Source organism: Oncorhynchus clarkii, chromosome 5 (genome assembly GCF_045791955.1).
Source record: "Oncorhynchus clarkii lewisi isolate Uvic-CL-2024 chromosome 5, UVic_Ocla_1.0, whole genome shotgun sequence".
NCBI lineage: Eukaryota > Metazoa > Chordata > Actinopteri > Salmoniformes > Salmonidae > Oncorhynchus > Oncorhynchus clarkii.
In genome coordinates this window covers 37,470,676-37,485,400 of record NC_092151.1, presented here as the reverse complement: position 1 = coordinate 37,485,400, position 14,725 = coordinate 37,470,676, and the positions used below count along the sequence as shown (strand labels likewise).

At 51.1% G+C, this 14,725-nt stretch overlaps 1 protein-coding gene across 5 annotated transcripts in view; it reads right to left on the bottom strand.

The window, feature by feature from the left end:
* LOC139408774 (ciliogenesis and planar polarity effector 1) overlaps positions 1 to 14,725 on the bottom strand; it is a 31,642-nt gene that overhangs the window by 10,827 nt on the left and 6,090 nt on the right. For 4 of the 5 annotated variants that reach the window (XM_071153080.1, XM_071153084.1, XM_071153085.1 and 1 more), the window contains exons 12-31: positions 14,500 to 14,690; positions 14,298 to 14,378; positions 14,055 to 14,219; positions 13,690 to 13,857; positions 13,348 to 13,579; positions 13,076 to 13,215; positions 12,718 to 12,935; positions 9,304 to 9,468; positions 7,590 to 7,731; positions 7,392 to 7,501; positions 7,026 to 7,178; positions 6,779 to 6,890; positions 6,203 to 6,539; positions 4,795 to 5,788; positions 3,030 to 3,184; positions 2,707 to 2,956; positions 2,546 to 2,604; positions 2,145 to 2,225; positions 1,768 to 2,002; positions 41 to 1,666 (exon numbers count right to left, since the gene is read on the bottom strand). In XM_071153080.1, the coding sequence (XP_071009181.1) occupies positions 41 to 1,666; positions 1,768 to 2,002; positions 2,145 to 2,225; positions 2,546 to 2,604; positions 2,707 to 2,956; positions 3,030 to 3,184; positions 4,795 to 5,788; positions 6,203 to 6,539; positions 6,779 to 6,890; positions 7,026 to 7,178; positions 7,392 to 7,501; positions 7,590 to 7,731; positions 9,304 to 9,468; positions 12,718 to 12,935; positions 13,076 to 13,215; positions 13,348 to 13,579; positions 13,690 to 13,857; positions 14,055 to 14,219; positions 14,298 to 14,378; positions 14,500 to 14,690 (5,614 nt within the window). The remainder of the gene's footprint in view (positions 1 to 40; positions 1,667 to 1,767; positions 2,003 to 2,144; positions 2,226 to 2,545; positions 2,605 to 2,706; positions 2,957 to 3,029; positions 3,185 to 4,794; positions 5,789 to 6,202; positions 6,540 to 6,778; positions 6,891 to 7,025; positions 7,179 to 7,391; positions 7,502 to 7,589; positions 7,732 to 9,303; positions 9,469 to 12,717; positions 12,936 to 13,075; positions 13,216 to 13,347; positions 13,580 to 13,689; positions 13,858 to 14,054; positions 14,220 to 14,297; positions 14,379 to 14,499; positions 14,691 to 14,725) is intronic. The other variant, XM_071153083.1, reaches the window with a different exon arrangement.

Below are 14,725 nucleotides of genomic sequence, written 5' to 3'. Positions count from 1 at the left end.
GAACGTTCCATTCGATTCTGTCATTAAATAGTCCTCTCACCGTGTTTCTCTCGGGTCGTTTCTCCCCCGATGTCTCTGTGTCGTGGACAGGAGGGTCTCTAGGGAACCGCAGATTCAGGAACAATTCAGGAGGGAGAGCAGCAGGTCCAGAAGCAGCAGACGTGACAGTAGGTTGGGCAGAAATTCCTGTATCTGAGTGAGGAGAAGCTGGGTCTGTGTTGGTGCAGGCATCGTGGCTCTCAGGAGGCCTCTTGTGTGTAGAGGCAAAGGCATGGAGCTCAGCTGCAGTAGACAGTGCCTTGTCCACCAATCCCTGACCAGTCAGCACGGAGTCAAATGTCCCAAGAGGGAAGACATAGCCCTCCCCAAGAACAGGCTCTGCAGGCTCGTCCTCATTGCACTCTAGCGGGAGTATGATGGAGTCCTCCGGTCTAAATGTGATCTCTGCTTTCTCTCCCTCTCTCCTCAACCTCTCCACTCGTCTCTTCTGCCTCCTGCTGGAGTTGGTGCTGGTGGAGGGTGTTGCAGGGGTAGGGTTCTGTGCCTGTGGGTCCACTCTGAGGAGTTGGAGTCTGGCCTCTGCCCCCCTCTGTCTCCCTGCAGCCCAGCCCATCAGCTCCCCCAGAGGGATGAGATGTGGCACGCAGGCCGGAGGGGTGGCTTCGGGCAGCATCATCCTAGGAGGGTCTGGGTCCCTCTGGAGTAGCTGTAGTCTGGGGTTGTGGCCCATGGCTGCTGGGGTGACAGTCAGGGGCCTGGAGGAGTGTGGGAGGGGTATGAGAGCGAAGGTCGTAGGGGGGCGTGGGTCAGGGTGGAAGCGGAGGAGGGGGAGTCCGTGGACAGGGGGAGGTCTGTGGGATGGGAGGGTAGGAGGCAGGTGACGGGGCTCAGCCCCTCTGGACCTCTCCACCCTGGTCTCTGGATTCTGGAGCAGGGGCAGTGTGTTCCTGGGGGCCTGGTTGGAGGGATAGTGGGCATACTGTGTCAGATTGAGGTGTGATGGTGGCGCGGTGGACTCTCTCTCTGCCTCCCTCGATCTCTCCTCTGCCCTCCCCAGAGCGGCTGGGTCATACTGGCTGGGGTTCAGGTGGGGGGGCACGGCAGTGCTGGGTCTCCTCTCAGACGGGGGTCCCCAGGCCTCACGTACAGGGGCCGTTTTACCATGCCGCTGGAGGGACAGCAGGGGAGGGTGCAGCTGAAGCAGCTTCAGTCCTGAGCTGTAGGGAGCAGAAACCTGTGAACTACCACCAAAGGGCAGTAGCAGAGGGGCACTGCAGGTGGGGTCCACAGTGGTCTGAATCCCATGAGAGGATGAGATCAATGTCCTGGTCTGCCCCTGGATATCTCTCAATGGCTCAGGGTGGACGGCCAATGGCTGCATTTCGTGGATGGGGGGTTGGTCTGTGGGTCCGTGTCCCCCAGACAGGGGCTCCGAGGCTAGAGGGGCCTGAACCGAGCTCTGGGTCTGAGGCATAGGGGACATGTTGTTCTGGGAGGGGGTCAGATTCAGGTGAGGGAGGAGAGTGTTAGGGTGGGACAGAGGAGTATTGGGGTGTGGATAGGGCACATTGGACTGGGCCGGGAGTGTGTTGTTCTGTGACACTGGGAGGTTGACAAACGACGCTCCGACCACCTGCATCAAACTCATGAAGTTGATCTGCTGCAACTGAAGAGAGAAACACGAAGCAATCGTGAAATAGTCCATGGCTACATACATACATTTATGTATTTTCCTCTGCCTTGTCTGATGTTCAAATTTATATCCACCTGGACCAGTCTGAATAGCTCATCCTGCAAGAGCTGTCTGACAGGGTCTGTCTGGGCCGGAAGGGTCTGGTTGGGAGCAGAGGCAGGGGCAGGGGTCGTATTGGTGCTCCCCTGGGGCAGTCCGCCGTTAGGGGCAGAGTCTGCTACCTGAGCCCCAGCCTGAGGCCCTGCCCCGGGAAGGGGTTGGAAGCTGGCATTGGGAGGGCCGTCTGATCCTGAACCCTCACTCAGAGTTCTGAAGAGGAGAAAACAGACCAGGTAAATGTCACAAATGCAGATTTGAAGGGTAGTGAACCAAAGTACCTCTGTAATATTTTATATGGAACTAAAAGGAATACAAAACAATATACAGTGTGTTTTTGTTTGGGCTCACTTACATATTTCTTGTCACTTCTTCAGTAATATCTGATGGTCTTCTCAGGGAGCCATGAGACAGCAGATTCTCTGCCTCCTCCTCTCTAGAACACACAAACATTCATGTAAACATAAACATGATGTGAAATGACTTTTCCAAAGAGACATAAAACAAGCCCTCTAGTAACTGGCTGCTGCTTTGGTTACAATCCACAGTGTCGGTCACGTAGAAATAGAATGAATAGAATCCATTTCTATGGTCTGTCATACCAAACTGTAGCTTCTGTTTACTATCACCACGGTAACAGTAGCCTACCAACTCACCTCGACCAACCAGCCACGGTTTGGCTCTGGAGTCAAATAGTAAATGAGAACAACAACAAAGAAATCACTTTTCCCTATGTTTCCCACACCCAGAACTCACTGAGAGCTGACAATGTTCTCTTCCCTCTCTGAGCACCGTAGATCTGCCAGCGTTAATGCCTGGGGAGAAGAAAGGATAGATAAACTTAGTGACCAGGTGCCAACCAAACACTTCATCTAGCAACATAGAGGAACGATCATGGTGTGATTGGCAGTGCCCACCTGGCCTGGTGGGCTCAGTGTTGGACGGAGGCTCTTGATGTGGACAGAGATGTTGAGGATGGCGAGAGAGGCTGATGACCTCAAGGCCTCGTCAGCATTGCTGTCCTCTCCTTTTTCAGCAGAAAGGTCACACTTGTTGTCTGGGAAGTCTGACACCCCACTCTCAGGGTTTAAGTTCACTCCCACAGGGTCAGAAAGCTGTGAGGTCTCTTGGGATGTCACTCGTTCCACCCCCTCAGTCTGTGAGCCACTGTAGAACAGAAATATATTAAGATCCTCTCTGAGCCATAAGAAAACGATAAAACACTCATACACACACTCACTAGGACAGTTCGCAGTGTTGGGGATCCTGGTCTGGCAGAGTAATGGGTGTGCCAGCTGATGCAGGGTAACCTGTATCCACACTGCTCTCCCTCTCCAGCTTCCAGCCCACCTCAGGCTGCAACACTGGAGCCACTGTCCACTGCCTCTCTGGAACCTGGGGGTGGAGGGGAGAAAGGAGAGAGTGTTTACGGGCATATTCAATCTCTCCCTATCCCAGTCTGCTGTCCCCACATGCTTCAAGACGGCCAGCATTGTTCCTGTTCCCAAGAAAGCTAGACCCACTACAATTTGCTTACCGCCCCAATAGATCAAAAGACGATGCAATCGCCGTCACTCTGCACACTGCCCTATCCCATCTGGCCAAGAGGAATACCTATGCTGTTCATCGACTATAGCTCAGCATTCAACACCATAGTACCCTCCAAGCTCATCATTAAGCTCGAGGCCCTTGGTCTGAACCCCGCCTTGTGCAACTGGTTCCTGGACTTCCTGACGGGCCACCCCCAGGTGGTGAAGGTAAGAAACATCCCCTACACTCCGCTGATCCTCAACACTGGGGCTCCACAAGGGTGCGTGCTCAGTCCACTCCTGTACTCCCTGTTCACCCATGACTGCGTGGCCAAGCATGCCTCCAACTCAATCATTAAGTTTGCAGATGACACAACAGTAGTAGGCTTGATTACCAATGATGACGAGACAGCCTACAGGGAGGAGGTGAGGGAGTGTGGTGCCTGGAAAACAACCTCTCACTCAACGTCAACAAAACAAAGGAGATGATCGTGGACTTCAGGAAACAGTAGATGGTGCACCCTCCTATCCACATCGGGACTGCAGTGGAGAAGGTGGAAAGCTTCAAGCTCCTTGGCGTACACATCACTGACAAACTGAAATGGACCACCCACAGAGACAGTGTGGTGAAGAAGGTGCAACAGAGCCTCTTCAATCTCACGAGGCTAAAGACATTTGTCTTGTCACCTAAAACCCTCACAAACTTTTACAGATGCACAATTGACCTGGTATGGTAACTGCACCGCCCGCAACCGCAAGGCTCTCCAGAGGGTGGTGCGGTCTGCCCAACCCATTACCGGGGGCAAACCACCTGCCCTCCAGGACACCTACAGCACCCGATGTCACAGGAAGGCCAAAAAGATAATCAAGGACAAAACCACCTGAGCCACTGCCTGTTCGCCCCGCTACCATCCAGAAGGCGAGGTCAGTACAGGTGCATCAAAGCTGGGACCGAGAGAAATGAAAAACAGCTTCTATCTCAAGTCCATCAGACTGTTAAACAGCCATCACTAGCACATTAGAGGCTGCTGCCTATAGGCAGACTAGGAATCACTGGCCACTTTAAGGAATGGAACACTAGTCACTTAATGTTTACATATCTGGCATTACAAATGTCAAATGTATATAGTGTATTCTATACTATATCTTAGTACGTTCCGGTCTGATATCGCTCATCCATATCTGTATATAGTCTTAATTCATTCCTACTTACATTTGTGTTTATGTTGTGTACTTTATTAGATATTACTGCACTGTCGGAGCTAGAAGCACAAGCATTTCGCTACACCCGCAATAACATCTCCTAATCACGTGTATGTGACCAATAACATTTGATTTGAGATAATGAGAAGAAAGGAAACCTGTCAGAGAACTCTGGTCTATGCCAAGTCTGGTGGTTCTCATCACTCATGGCACACAGCCCACGCACATCTTATATCTGGTTAATAAACAGTTCATAGAACACTATGTACTCACCTGTAAGTTTGCGCTGTAGTGGTCCATGCCTAACAGGGCGGCGGTGTACCTGTGCTCCAACATGTTGAGGGCCGTGAGCACCGCAGGAGCCGAGGCTTTGACCCGAATAACCACCCCACCTCCAGCTACCTCTCCTCCGCCCGCCTCCCTCTCCTTCATCCGGCTGGGTTGTCCCAGCAACACCCTCTTATCAGCCCAGCGCACCATCCACTCCAGCAGCCTGCCCAGCCCTGGGAACTGGGCCTCCAGCTTGGGCTCCATCTCCTGCTGCAGTTCTACAGCCTCCACGGAGCACAGGGGCCCGAACGCCCAGCCCTCCGATGGTTGCTCCCAGGGAACAGAACTCTGACTGGGGCTAGACTTCGAGCCAAGGCGGCTTCTTTGAGGTGCGGGTTCTGGAGCTGGGCTGGCTGACCTGGCCTGCAGACTGAAGCCAAACAACCCCTGCTGCCTGCCAGTCCTGAGCCCAGGAAGGGACAGGACACTGACAGACATGCTGGGTCTGGGTGTAGGGGGCTCACTGTGGAGAAACAAAGGGTTGGTAACGAGTACTGGTTTGTAGCAGTGTCCTGCTCTGAACACGGGGGCGTCACTGCCCCCCTGCCTCCTGGTCGCTTGGCGCCCATCTCTCTGGCGGCGGCGGAGGGTGGTGAGGACATCGAAGGTGAGGGAGTGCAGCTCCCTCTCTCTCAGCTGGCTACAGAAGCCCTTCAGCAGGGGAGGGTCACAGCCTGCGTCTGGGTCAGGACCGTCCTTCTCCAACACGTAGCTGAGGAAGAGCTCCAGGAAACGCAGGTACTCTGCATCCTCCAGCTCAAACTCCCAGGTCCCCACCACGGGCAGGGTCAGAGAGGGGCTGTCCTCCCCCACAGCAGGGTCCTGGGCTGGGCCCGTGCAGCTCTGCTCTTCCTCCTGGGTGCTCCCACCCTCAACTACTTCTACTTGACTTCCAGGCTTGTCTGCTCGGTCCTGCACCCTCACTCTCTTGCTGATGCTGAAAACAAAAATAGGTTACACCACAAATTCCGCCAAAGAGAAACTTTTGTCCAATCAACTTGCCTGACGTTGCCACAATGGCCATAAAAGGACAAGGTTTCAAAGTAATGATGGGCGCACACTGCGCCCAGCCCGCCACAGGAGTCGCTGGTGCGCGATGAGACAAGGACACCCCTACCGACCAAGCCCTCCCTAACCCGGGCGACGCTAGGCCAATTGTGCGTCGCCCCACGGACCTCCTGGTCGCGGCCGGTTACGACAGAGCCTGGGCGCGAACCCAGGAACTCTGATGGCACAGCTGGCGCTGCAGTACAGCGCCCTTAACCACTGCGCCACCCGGGAGGCCCAATGATTGATTTCTTAACAAATAGTTCTGACAGATACAAATTTCATCAAGAAAGCCTGAGTCTACCTGTGAGGAGGCCTGCTGTGCAGGTCAGGAGAGAGGGCCACGGAGTTCTCGGCCGTGTCTCCATCACTGTACACCAGGGGGCGCCCACAGTCCGTCAGGGTGCTGTTACTCAGACTGGCCCCCAGGGAGAATCTCTCCAGCAGGGCTAGAGCCCCCTGCCCTCCTCCCCCCCTGTCCTGCTCCTCCTCCCTCTCCCATAGGTAGAGCTCCAGGGGAGCCAGGTGCCTGGCCAGACGCTTCAGGTCCTTCCTCCTCTGTCTGAGCCGCTCCTGCACCAGAATCATCATCACCTCCTCTCCCTCCTCCTCATCCCTCTTCTCACCGTTCTGTCCTGAGGCTCGAAGAGAGAAAGAGAAGGTCAAGGAGCGAATGAAGATTAGTAAGAAACATTAGCATTACCTTACGCCAAGACAGTGGGTTTGATTCCCGGGACCACCCGGACGTAAAACGTATAAACGCATGACTAAGTCAGTTTTGATAAAAGTGTCTGCTAAATGACATATATTATTTTTGACTCTCTTTACGTTCTGCTGGGCAGAAAGGTGAAGAGCAATGACATTAGTAGATAGTAGTTACCTGGGACAGTGCAGTGCCTCAGTCTCCGCAGGAGTGAGTTGTACTTCTCTCTCAGAGGGACCCTGACTGACTCCTCCTCCTCAGGGAAGGCCTGCACCAGAGTCTCTGCCACCTGGAGGAAGACAACAGACTGGGGTAAGAGACGTGATTCCACTCTACTTTATACCTCTCCTGTGTGGGATGCGGAAAAACACAATGAACCGAATAGGAATGCCTGTGAATGAGGTGACTACCGGCTCAGGTTTACCAGGGGTACAGGGGGTAGTTCAGAGACCAAGCTGAGGAGGGTGTCCTGGAGGATCTCCTCAGCATTGAGGAATCGGGAGAAGGGAAGGAAACGACAGGCCCAGTGGAGAGCCTCCTCGCAGGCTGCGGTCACCTTGCTGTCATCTGCTGGGACCTACAGGATGAAATACACACATAAACAAGTTGTTAACAGATCATTGATTATAGAGGATCTCACACACACACACACACACACACACACACACACACACACACACACACACACACACACACACACACACACACACACACACACACACACACACACACACACACACACAGAAGAAGATACACCAAGCAACACAGGAAAAAGGCCTTTGTGTGGTACCTGGGGATCTCTCCCATGGTTCCTTGCAGCCTGATACTTCCTGCAAGACATTGAGAGCTGGTCTCTGACATTCAGCATCCAACACAGGCCACACAGCTCCCTGAAGCAGACTGGAGGGAAAAGGCTCGGAATTAGGCCATGCTTCAATGGATGAATGTAGTTCAATGGTGTGACAAACAGTCAAAAAAAGTTTCTTACTGATAGTTTGTATAGTGACAGAGTCCATGGTTCCATCCCCACTGGGTCCTAGTCTGAAGAATCCACTGCGGGTCACAAACTTCATCAGAGCCTCTGGGAAGGCCTTGGTCACACACTGCTGCTGGGAGTACTTCTGACGGATCTAAAGACCGACCACCAAGTTAGTCCCCACGAGACTCAGCATAACACTCCAAATAATTTAATTTCACTCAAAAAGATAGGCACATTCATACAATCTATTCTATAAAACAGGATAGGAGGGGAGGTTAGAGGGTGTGGGGACAGAGGGCTGGAGACAGGGGTAAGAACAGGATAGGAGGGGAGGTTACAGGGTGTGGGGACAGAGGGCTGGAGACAGCAGTAAGAACAGGATAGGAGGGGAGGTTACAGGGTGTGGGGACAGAGGGCTGGAGACAGCAGTAAGAACAGGATAGGAGGGGAGTTAGAGGGTGCGGGGGACAGAGGGCTGGAGACAGGGGTACGAACAGGATAGGAGGGGGGTTAGAGGGTGTGGGGACAGAGGGGTGGAGACAGGGGTAAGAACAGGATAGGAGGGGAGGTTAGAGGGTGTGGGGACAGAGGGCTGGAGACAGGTGTACGAACAGGATAGGAGGGGAGGTTACAGGGTGTGGGGACAGAGGGCTGGAGACAGCAGTAAGAACAGGATAGGAGGGGAGTTAGAGGGTGCGGGGGACAGAGGGCTGGAGACAGGGGTACGAACAGGATAGGAGGGGGGTTACAGGGTGTGGGGACAGAGTGGAGACAGGGGTAAGAACAGGATAGGAGGGGAGGTTAGAGGGTGTGGGGACAGGACAGGGGTAGAACAGGATAGGAGGGGGGTTAGAGGGTGCGGGGGACAGAGGGCTGGAGACAGGGGTACGAACAGGATAGGAGGGGGGTTAGAGGGTGTGGGGACAGAGGGGTGGAGACAGGGGTAAGAACAGGATAGGAGGGGAGGTTAGAGGGTGTGGGGACAGAGGGCTGGAGACAGGGGTAAGAACAGGATAGGAGGGGGGGTTAGAGGGTGAGGGGGACAGAGGGCTGGAGACAGGGGTAAGAACAGGATAGGAGGTGGGTTAGAGGGTGAGGGGGACAGAGGGCTGGAGACAGGGGTAAGAACAGGATAGGAGGGGGGTTAGAGGGTGTGGGGACAGAGGGCTGGAGACAGGGGTAAGAACAGGATAGCAGGGGGGAAGAGGGCTGGAGACGGGGGTAAGAACAGGATAGCAGGGGGACAGAGGGCTGGAGACGGGGGTAAGAACAGGATAGCAGGGGGACAGAGGGCTGGAGACGGGGGTAAGAACAGGATAGCAGGGGGGAAGAGGGCTGGAGACGGGGTCAAGAACAGGATAGCAGGGGGGAAGAGGGCTGGAGACGGGGGTAAGAACAGGATTGCAGGGGGACAGAGGGCTGGAGACGGGGGTAAGAACAGGATAGCAGGGGGGAAGAGGGCTGGAAACGGGGGTAAGAACAGGATAGCAGGGGGACAGAGGGCTGGAGACGGGGGTAAGAACAGGATAGCAGGGGGGAAGAGGGCTGGAGACGGGGGTAAGAACAGGATAGCAGGGGGACAGAGGGCTGGAGACGGGGGTAAGAACAGGATAGCAGGGGGGAAGAGGGCTGGAGACAGGGGTAAGAACATGATAGGAGGGTTCAGTACCTTGTGTAGGAGAAATGGAGGCAGTACCTTGTGTAGGAGAAATGGAGGAAATACCTTGTCTAGGCGATGTCGGGAGCGTCGCAGGTGGCTGATGTACCACTGGGCAGCTGGACGGGAGCAGCGAGCAGACCTCAGGAGCAGCAGCACCCTCTGGAGGACCCCTGACACCCTGTGACGGGACGCCCCCTCCAACAGCTGCCCAAATCCCCCTGACGGATCCTGAAGTAACAATGACATAAATCAGACTCTCGGGGGACAATCAAGGTGGAACAACATGGTTGTGGAACGGAATTGCAGAATCTAAGGACAAGGTGAGGGAAGTGATCTCTGAGTAATTGAAGACCACAGGAAGATTAGGTGGAGTGCGCCCACAGGACTGGAAAACCCACCACCGGCCCAGGCTGATGTTGGTCAAGTTCCTGAGGTTCAAGGACAAGGTAGCTGTTCTGGAAAGAGCCAAGAACTTGAGAGAAACATATATCTTCCTCAACGAGGACTATCCTGAAGCTGTGCGCCAGAAGAGGAAAGAACTGATCCCAGTCATGAAAGCTGCCAGAGTGTGTGGGGCCATTGCTTACATCCACAATGACAGGCTCATTGTCCACCCTCCCTCCCACAAGCCTGGAGGGGATGAGAGAGCCAAACCTATGGGTTCGTAGCTTCAACCACGCAGCACACGCACACAAATTGATAAATGGACTGCTGAATGTTATTTTTTGTTTTTTTTTGTTTGCTCTTTTCAGAATTATGTCTACCTCTGATAAGCTACCCAGGAAAGGGCTGAAAATAGCCCATATTATATATGCAGCATTAGAAAGGTTCATGAAATCAATAACTTGCTAACATCAGATAACATTCATATATTAGCCATTTGAGACTAATTTATATAATTCCTTTGATGATACAGCAGTAACAATACAAGGATATAACATATATAGAAGAGAGAAATGCTTATGGGGGAGGTGTTGCTGTGTATATATATATATATATATATATATAATCAAGATGCTGCACTTGATAAATTCATGAAATTGCTTCTTCCAATTATTGATAAGCATGCACCTGACTGTTAGAACTGTTACGGCTCCATGGATGGATGAGGAATTGACTGTATGGTTGAAAGAGATGGGGCAAAAGGAGTGGCTAATAAGTCTGGCTGCACATCTAACTGGTTGACTTACTGCAAATTGAAAAATGATGTGAATAAACAACAAAAAGAAGAAGAAACTATTATGAAGCCAAGATCAATGATATAAAGAACGATGGAAAAAACTTTGGAGTACTTTAAATTAAATTATGGGCAGAAAGACAAACTCAACTCAGTCTTTCATCGAATCAGTTGGCTTATTCATTACAAAAACATTTGATGTTGCCAATTATTCTAATGATTATTTCATTGGCAAAGTGGGCAAACTTAGGCAGGAAATGCCAACAACAAACAGTGAGCAATTGTATTCATGCATAAAAATATATATATATATATATATATATATATAGGAAGAAAAGCATTGGAAGCTTGAATTTTGTAAAGTTAGTAGGAGAGGTGGATTTTTTGTTGTTATCAATCAATAATGACAAACCTGGCATTGACAACTTAGATGGAAAGCTACTGAGAATGATAGCTGACTCTATCTGTCATATTTTTAATCTGAGCCTAGAGGTGTCTTTGTCCTCAGGCCTGGAGGGAAGACAAAAGTAATTCCGCTACCCAAGAGTGGTAAAGCGACCTTTACTGGTTCTAACAGCAGACCTATAGGCTTGCTGCCAACTCTTAGCAAACTGTTGGAAAGAATTGTGCTTGACCAAATACAATGCTATTTCTCTGTAAACAAATTAAACAACAGACTTTTGGCCTACTTATAGAGAAGGGCACTCAACACGTACTGCACTGGCACAAATGACTGATGATTGGTTGAAAGAAATTAAGAAGAAGATGACTGTGGGAGCTGTACTGTTAGATTTCAGTGCAGCCTTTGATATTATTGACCATAACCTGTTGTTGAAAAAACTTGTGTTATGGCTTTTCAACCTCTGCCATATCGTGGATTCAGAGTTATCTATCTAATAGAAGTCAAAGGGTTGTATTTAATGGAAGCTCCTCTAATGTCAAACATGTAAAGTGTGGTGTACCGCAGGGCAGCTCTCTAGGCCCTCTACTATTTTCTATTTTTACCAATGACCTGGCACTGGCATTAAACAAAGCATGTGTGTCCATGTATGCTGATGATTCAATCATGTATGCATCAGCAACCACAGCAAATAAAGTCACGGAAACCCTTAACAAAGAGTTGCAGTCTGTTTTGGAATGGGTGGCCAGTAATAAACTGGTCCTAAACATCTCTAACACTAAGAGCATTGTATTTGGTACAAATCATTCCCTAAGTTCTAGACCTCAGCTGAATCTGGTAATGAATGGTGTGGCTGTTGAACAAGTTGAGGAGACTAAATTACTTGGCGTTACCTTAGATTGTAAACTGTCATGGTCAAAACATATAGATACAATGGTTGTAAAGATGGGGAGAGGTCTGTCCGTAATAAAGAGATGCTTTGTGGAGTGTGGTGTCAAAAAAAGCAGCGCAAGTCCTGCAGGCTCTAGTTTTGTCTAATCGTGATTATTGTCCAGTCGTGTGGTCCAGTGCTGCAAGGAAAGACGTAGTTAAGCTGCAGCTGGCCCAGAACAGAGCGGCATGTTTTGCTCTTCATTGTAATCAGAGGGCTGTTATAAATACTATGCATGCCGGTCTCTCTTGGCTAAGAGTTGAGGAGAGACTGACTGCAACACTTATTTTTATAAGAAACATTCATGTGTTAAATCCCAAGTTGTTTGCATAGTCAACTTACACACAGACTTATTCCACCAGACATCTATTCACAGTCACCAAATACAAAACAAATTCAACAAAGTACGGTATTATATAGAGACATTATTGCATGGAACTTCCTTCCATCTCATGTTTCTCAAATAAACAGCCAACCTGGTTTCAAAAAACAGATAAAGCAACACCTCACAGCACCTCTCCCCTATTTGACCTAGATAGTTTGTGTGTATGAGTGTATGTATGTAGTTCTGTCCTTGAGCTGTTCTTGTGTAATGATGTTCTGTACTATGTCATTCTGTATTGTTTCATGTTTTGTGTGGTCCCCAGGAAGAGTAGCTGCTGCTTTTGCAACAGCTAAATGGGGATCCTAATGACATACAAAATATATAGATAGAATAACACCTAACGGTTCCATTTCTAGATATTTCTATATTTTAAGTTTGGAATAGTGGTGGAACATTGTCTCAGTCCCCCTCCCTTCAAATTGGGTGTGGTTGTACTCCAGGGTTCTCCCCAAAGAATGTAAGAGAGGCACAGGAAATGGCAGTTAACATCTCTGAGTCCAAAGGCTCTGGGCATCCCCCCCGGCCTTACTCAGCAGCACCATCTTGTTACAACATTCCCGGGGAAACGCTGTGCTCTGTAGTACCTGTGTGTTGGGTGCAGGCTGGGGGCAGTAGAGTGGAGGTGCAGGCAGGTACAGGCCCATAGGCACCAGAGCAGGAAGGCAGGAGGACAGGTCTTTGGCTGAGTCCAGTAGAGCCCCCAGGGGCTGGGACAACACATCTACCCCAGCCATGACTGATGCCTTCAGGATCTCCTGCACGGAACCCTGCAACAACTCCACGTCCTCACCTTCCAGAGAGTCTGAAAGAGAGAGAGAGAGAGATGAGAATGATAAAGGCGAGGAAAATAGAAAAGTGCATATGAGCGATAGAGACAGAGATGTGGAGGCAAACTGTACTGTAGAATGGAGGAGCAGAGGTCCCCCGTCAGGCACAACACACCTGTGAAGCTCTTGTAGCTCTCCTCATCTCCTTGGGTCTCCTCTGACCTGGCCTTCCTGCCCAGTAGAGACTCCAGCTGACCTTGAAAGAGGCTCACAGGCTCAAGGGCTGCTGGGAGATGTAATTCTCGCCATCTGAGCCTGAGGTGGCAACAGACAACCATCAGAAACTCACAAAAGCTCATTGACTTAATCATCACAATCCACATACACGTCTCAGTGGTGAATTGATGAGCTGGCAGCTCTAACATGTACAGACAAACACATACTGACCCGGTGAAGTCGCAGTGCTCTGTGGAGTAGGTGGTGTAGGCCAGGCCCAGGGAGACTGCAGTCTTCCAGTCCCCCAGACGATGAGCCAGCCAGGTGGCCTCCGGCAGCAGCCCCCCCTGTAGCAGCAAGTCCAGGGCATAGCCCACCGTCCACACCTCTGACAGCTGCTGACCCCGCACCGCCCCCGCCACACCCTCCTGGCACAGGGGCACCAGGCGCCCTACACCTGGGGCTGGAGAGAGTGGACACACAGACATAGGAATAAACACACTGTCCAACACACTGGCCTGTATGGACTAATAATGTGTGTGTGTGTATGTGTTTTGATGGAGAAGTTTTTACCATGGGGGAGGTGTAAGGGAGGCAGTACATCCACACTGTGAGGGGGCAGGATGAGAAGGGGCTGGTTGGTGAAATATAAGGCCATGAACCTTCCCAGAGTCTGTACTACAGCACAGGCTGCCTCCCTGTGGACCTCTCCAGGCAGCCAGGAGCCAGGAAGAGCCTCCTCTACAACCAACAGATAAATAAAGTCAATGTCAAGCAACAATACATGACTTTTAAAACTGATACAGATACAGTCTCTTGGCATGACATTCAGCCAATTTTTATGAGTTTTGCATTTTAGCGCTATGTAAAGCCAAAAGTATAGTTTTGTGGGAGTAATCTCTTCCAATGAACCTGGATTGACCAAGATCCATACACACCAGTGTTGTGGGCACTATCGTCCCCATGTGGTCCAGTCTGATGGAGTAGCAGACGGGCCATGTGGTCCCCCAGCCCCTGGGCCTCTTTCAGACGGTACTGGAACAGCAGTCCATACAGCAGGGACAGCAACAGACGTGTCTCCAAGAATGCACTCCGAGGCCCATCTGGGGAACAGGAGGTGACACCTTTAGATTCAAACTATCCCCCAAAACCACACATATCAACTAAACTATCCTTCTCACCTCTCTCTCTCTCTGCCCACAGCTCAGCTCTCCAAGTCTGAGCACTCTCTGAGTAGGAACCAAACAGGAAGTGCTGTTCCCCTGGGGACCCAAAACAAGGTTGCACATTTGAGTCTTCCCTTATATACAGTACCACTTCAATGTACAGAAACCAGACAACCCCCAACTTTATAGTGCTCACACAGGCTCCCGTTCATCCTACCTGTGTAGCTCAGCAGAGTGGGCCCTTCCTCCAGCCTTTCTCCCATCCCCTGTAGAGCTGTCTGGATCTGGGACAGGATGACAGACACACGGCCCTGCTCCTCCTCCCAGCCCGTACCGCTCCTACGGTACTTCAGCTCCTCCCAGTACTGCAGGGTGTGCCTGTACACTGCACGCCACACTCCCCACAATCTGCCGAGTCATAATGTCCGAGGGATATGAGAGAG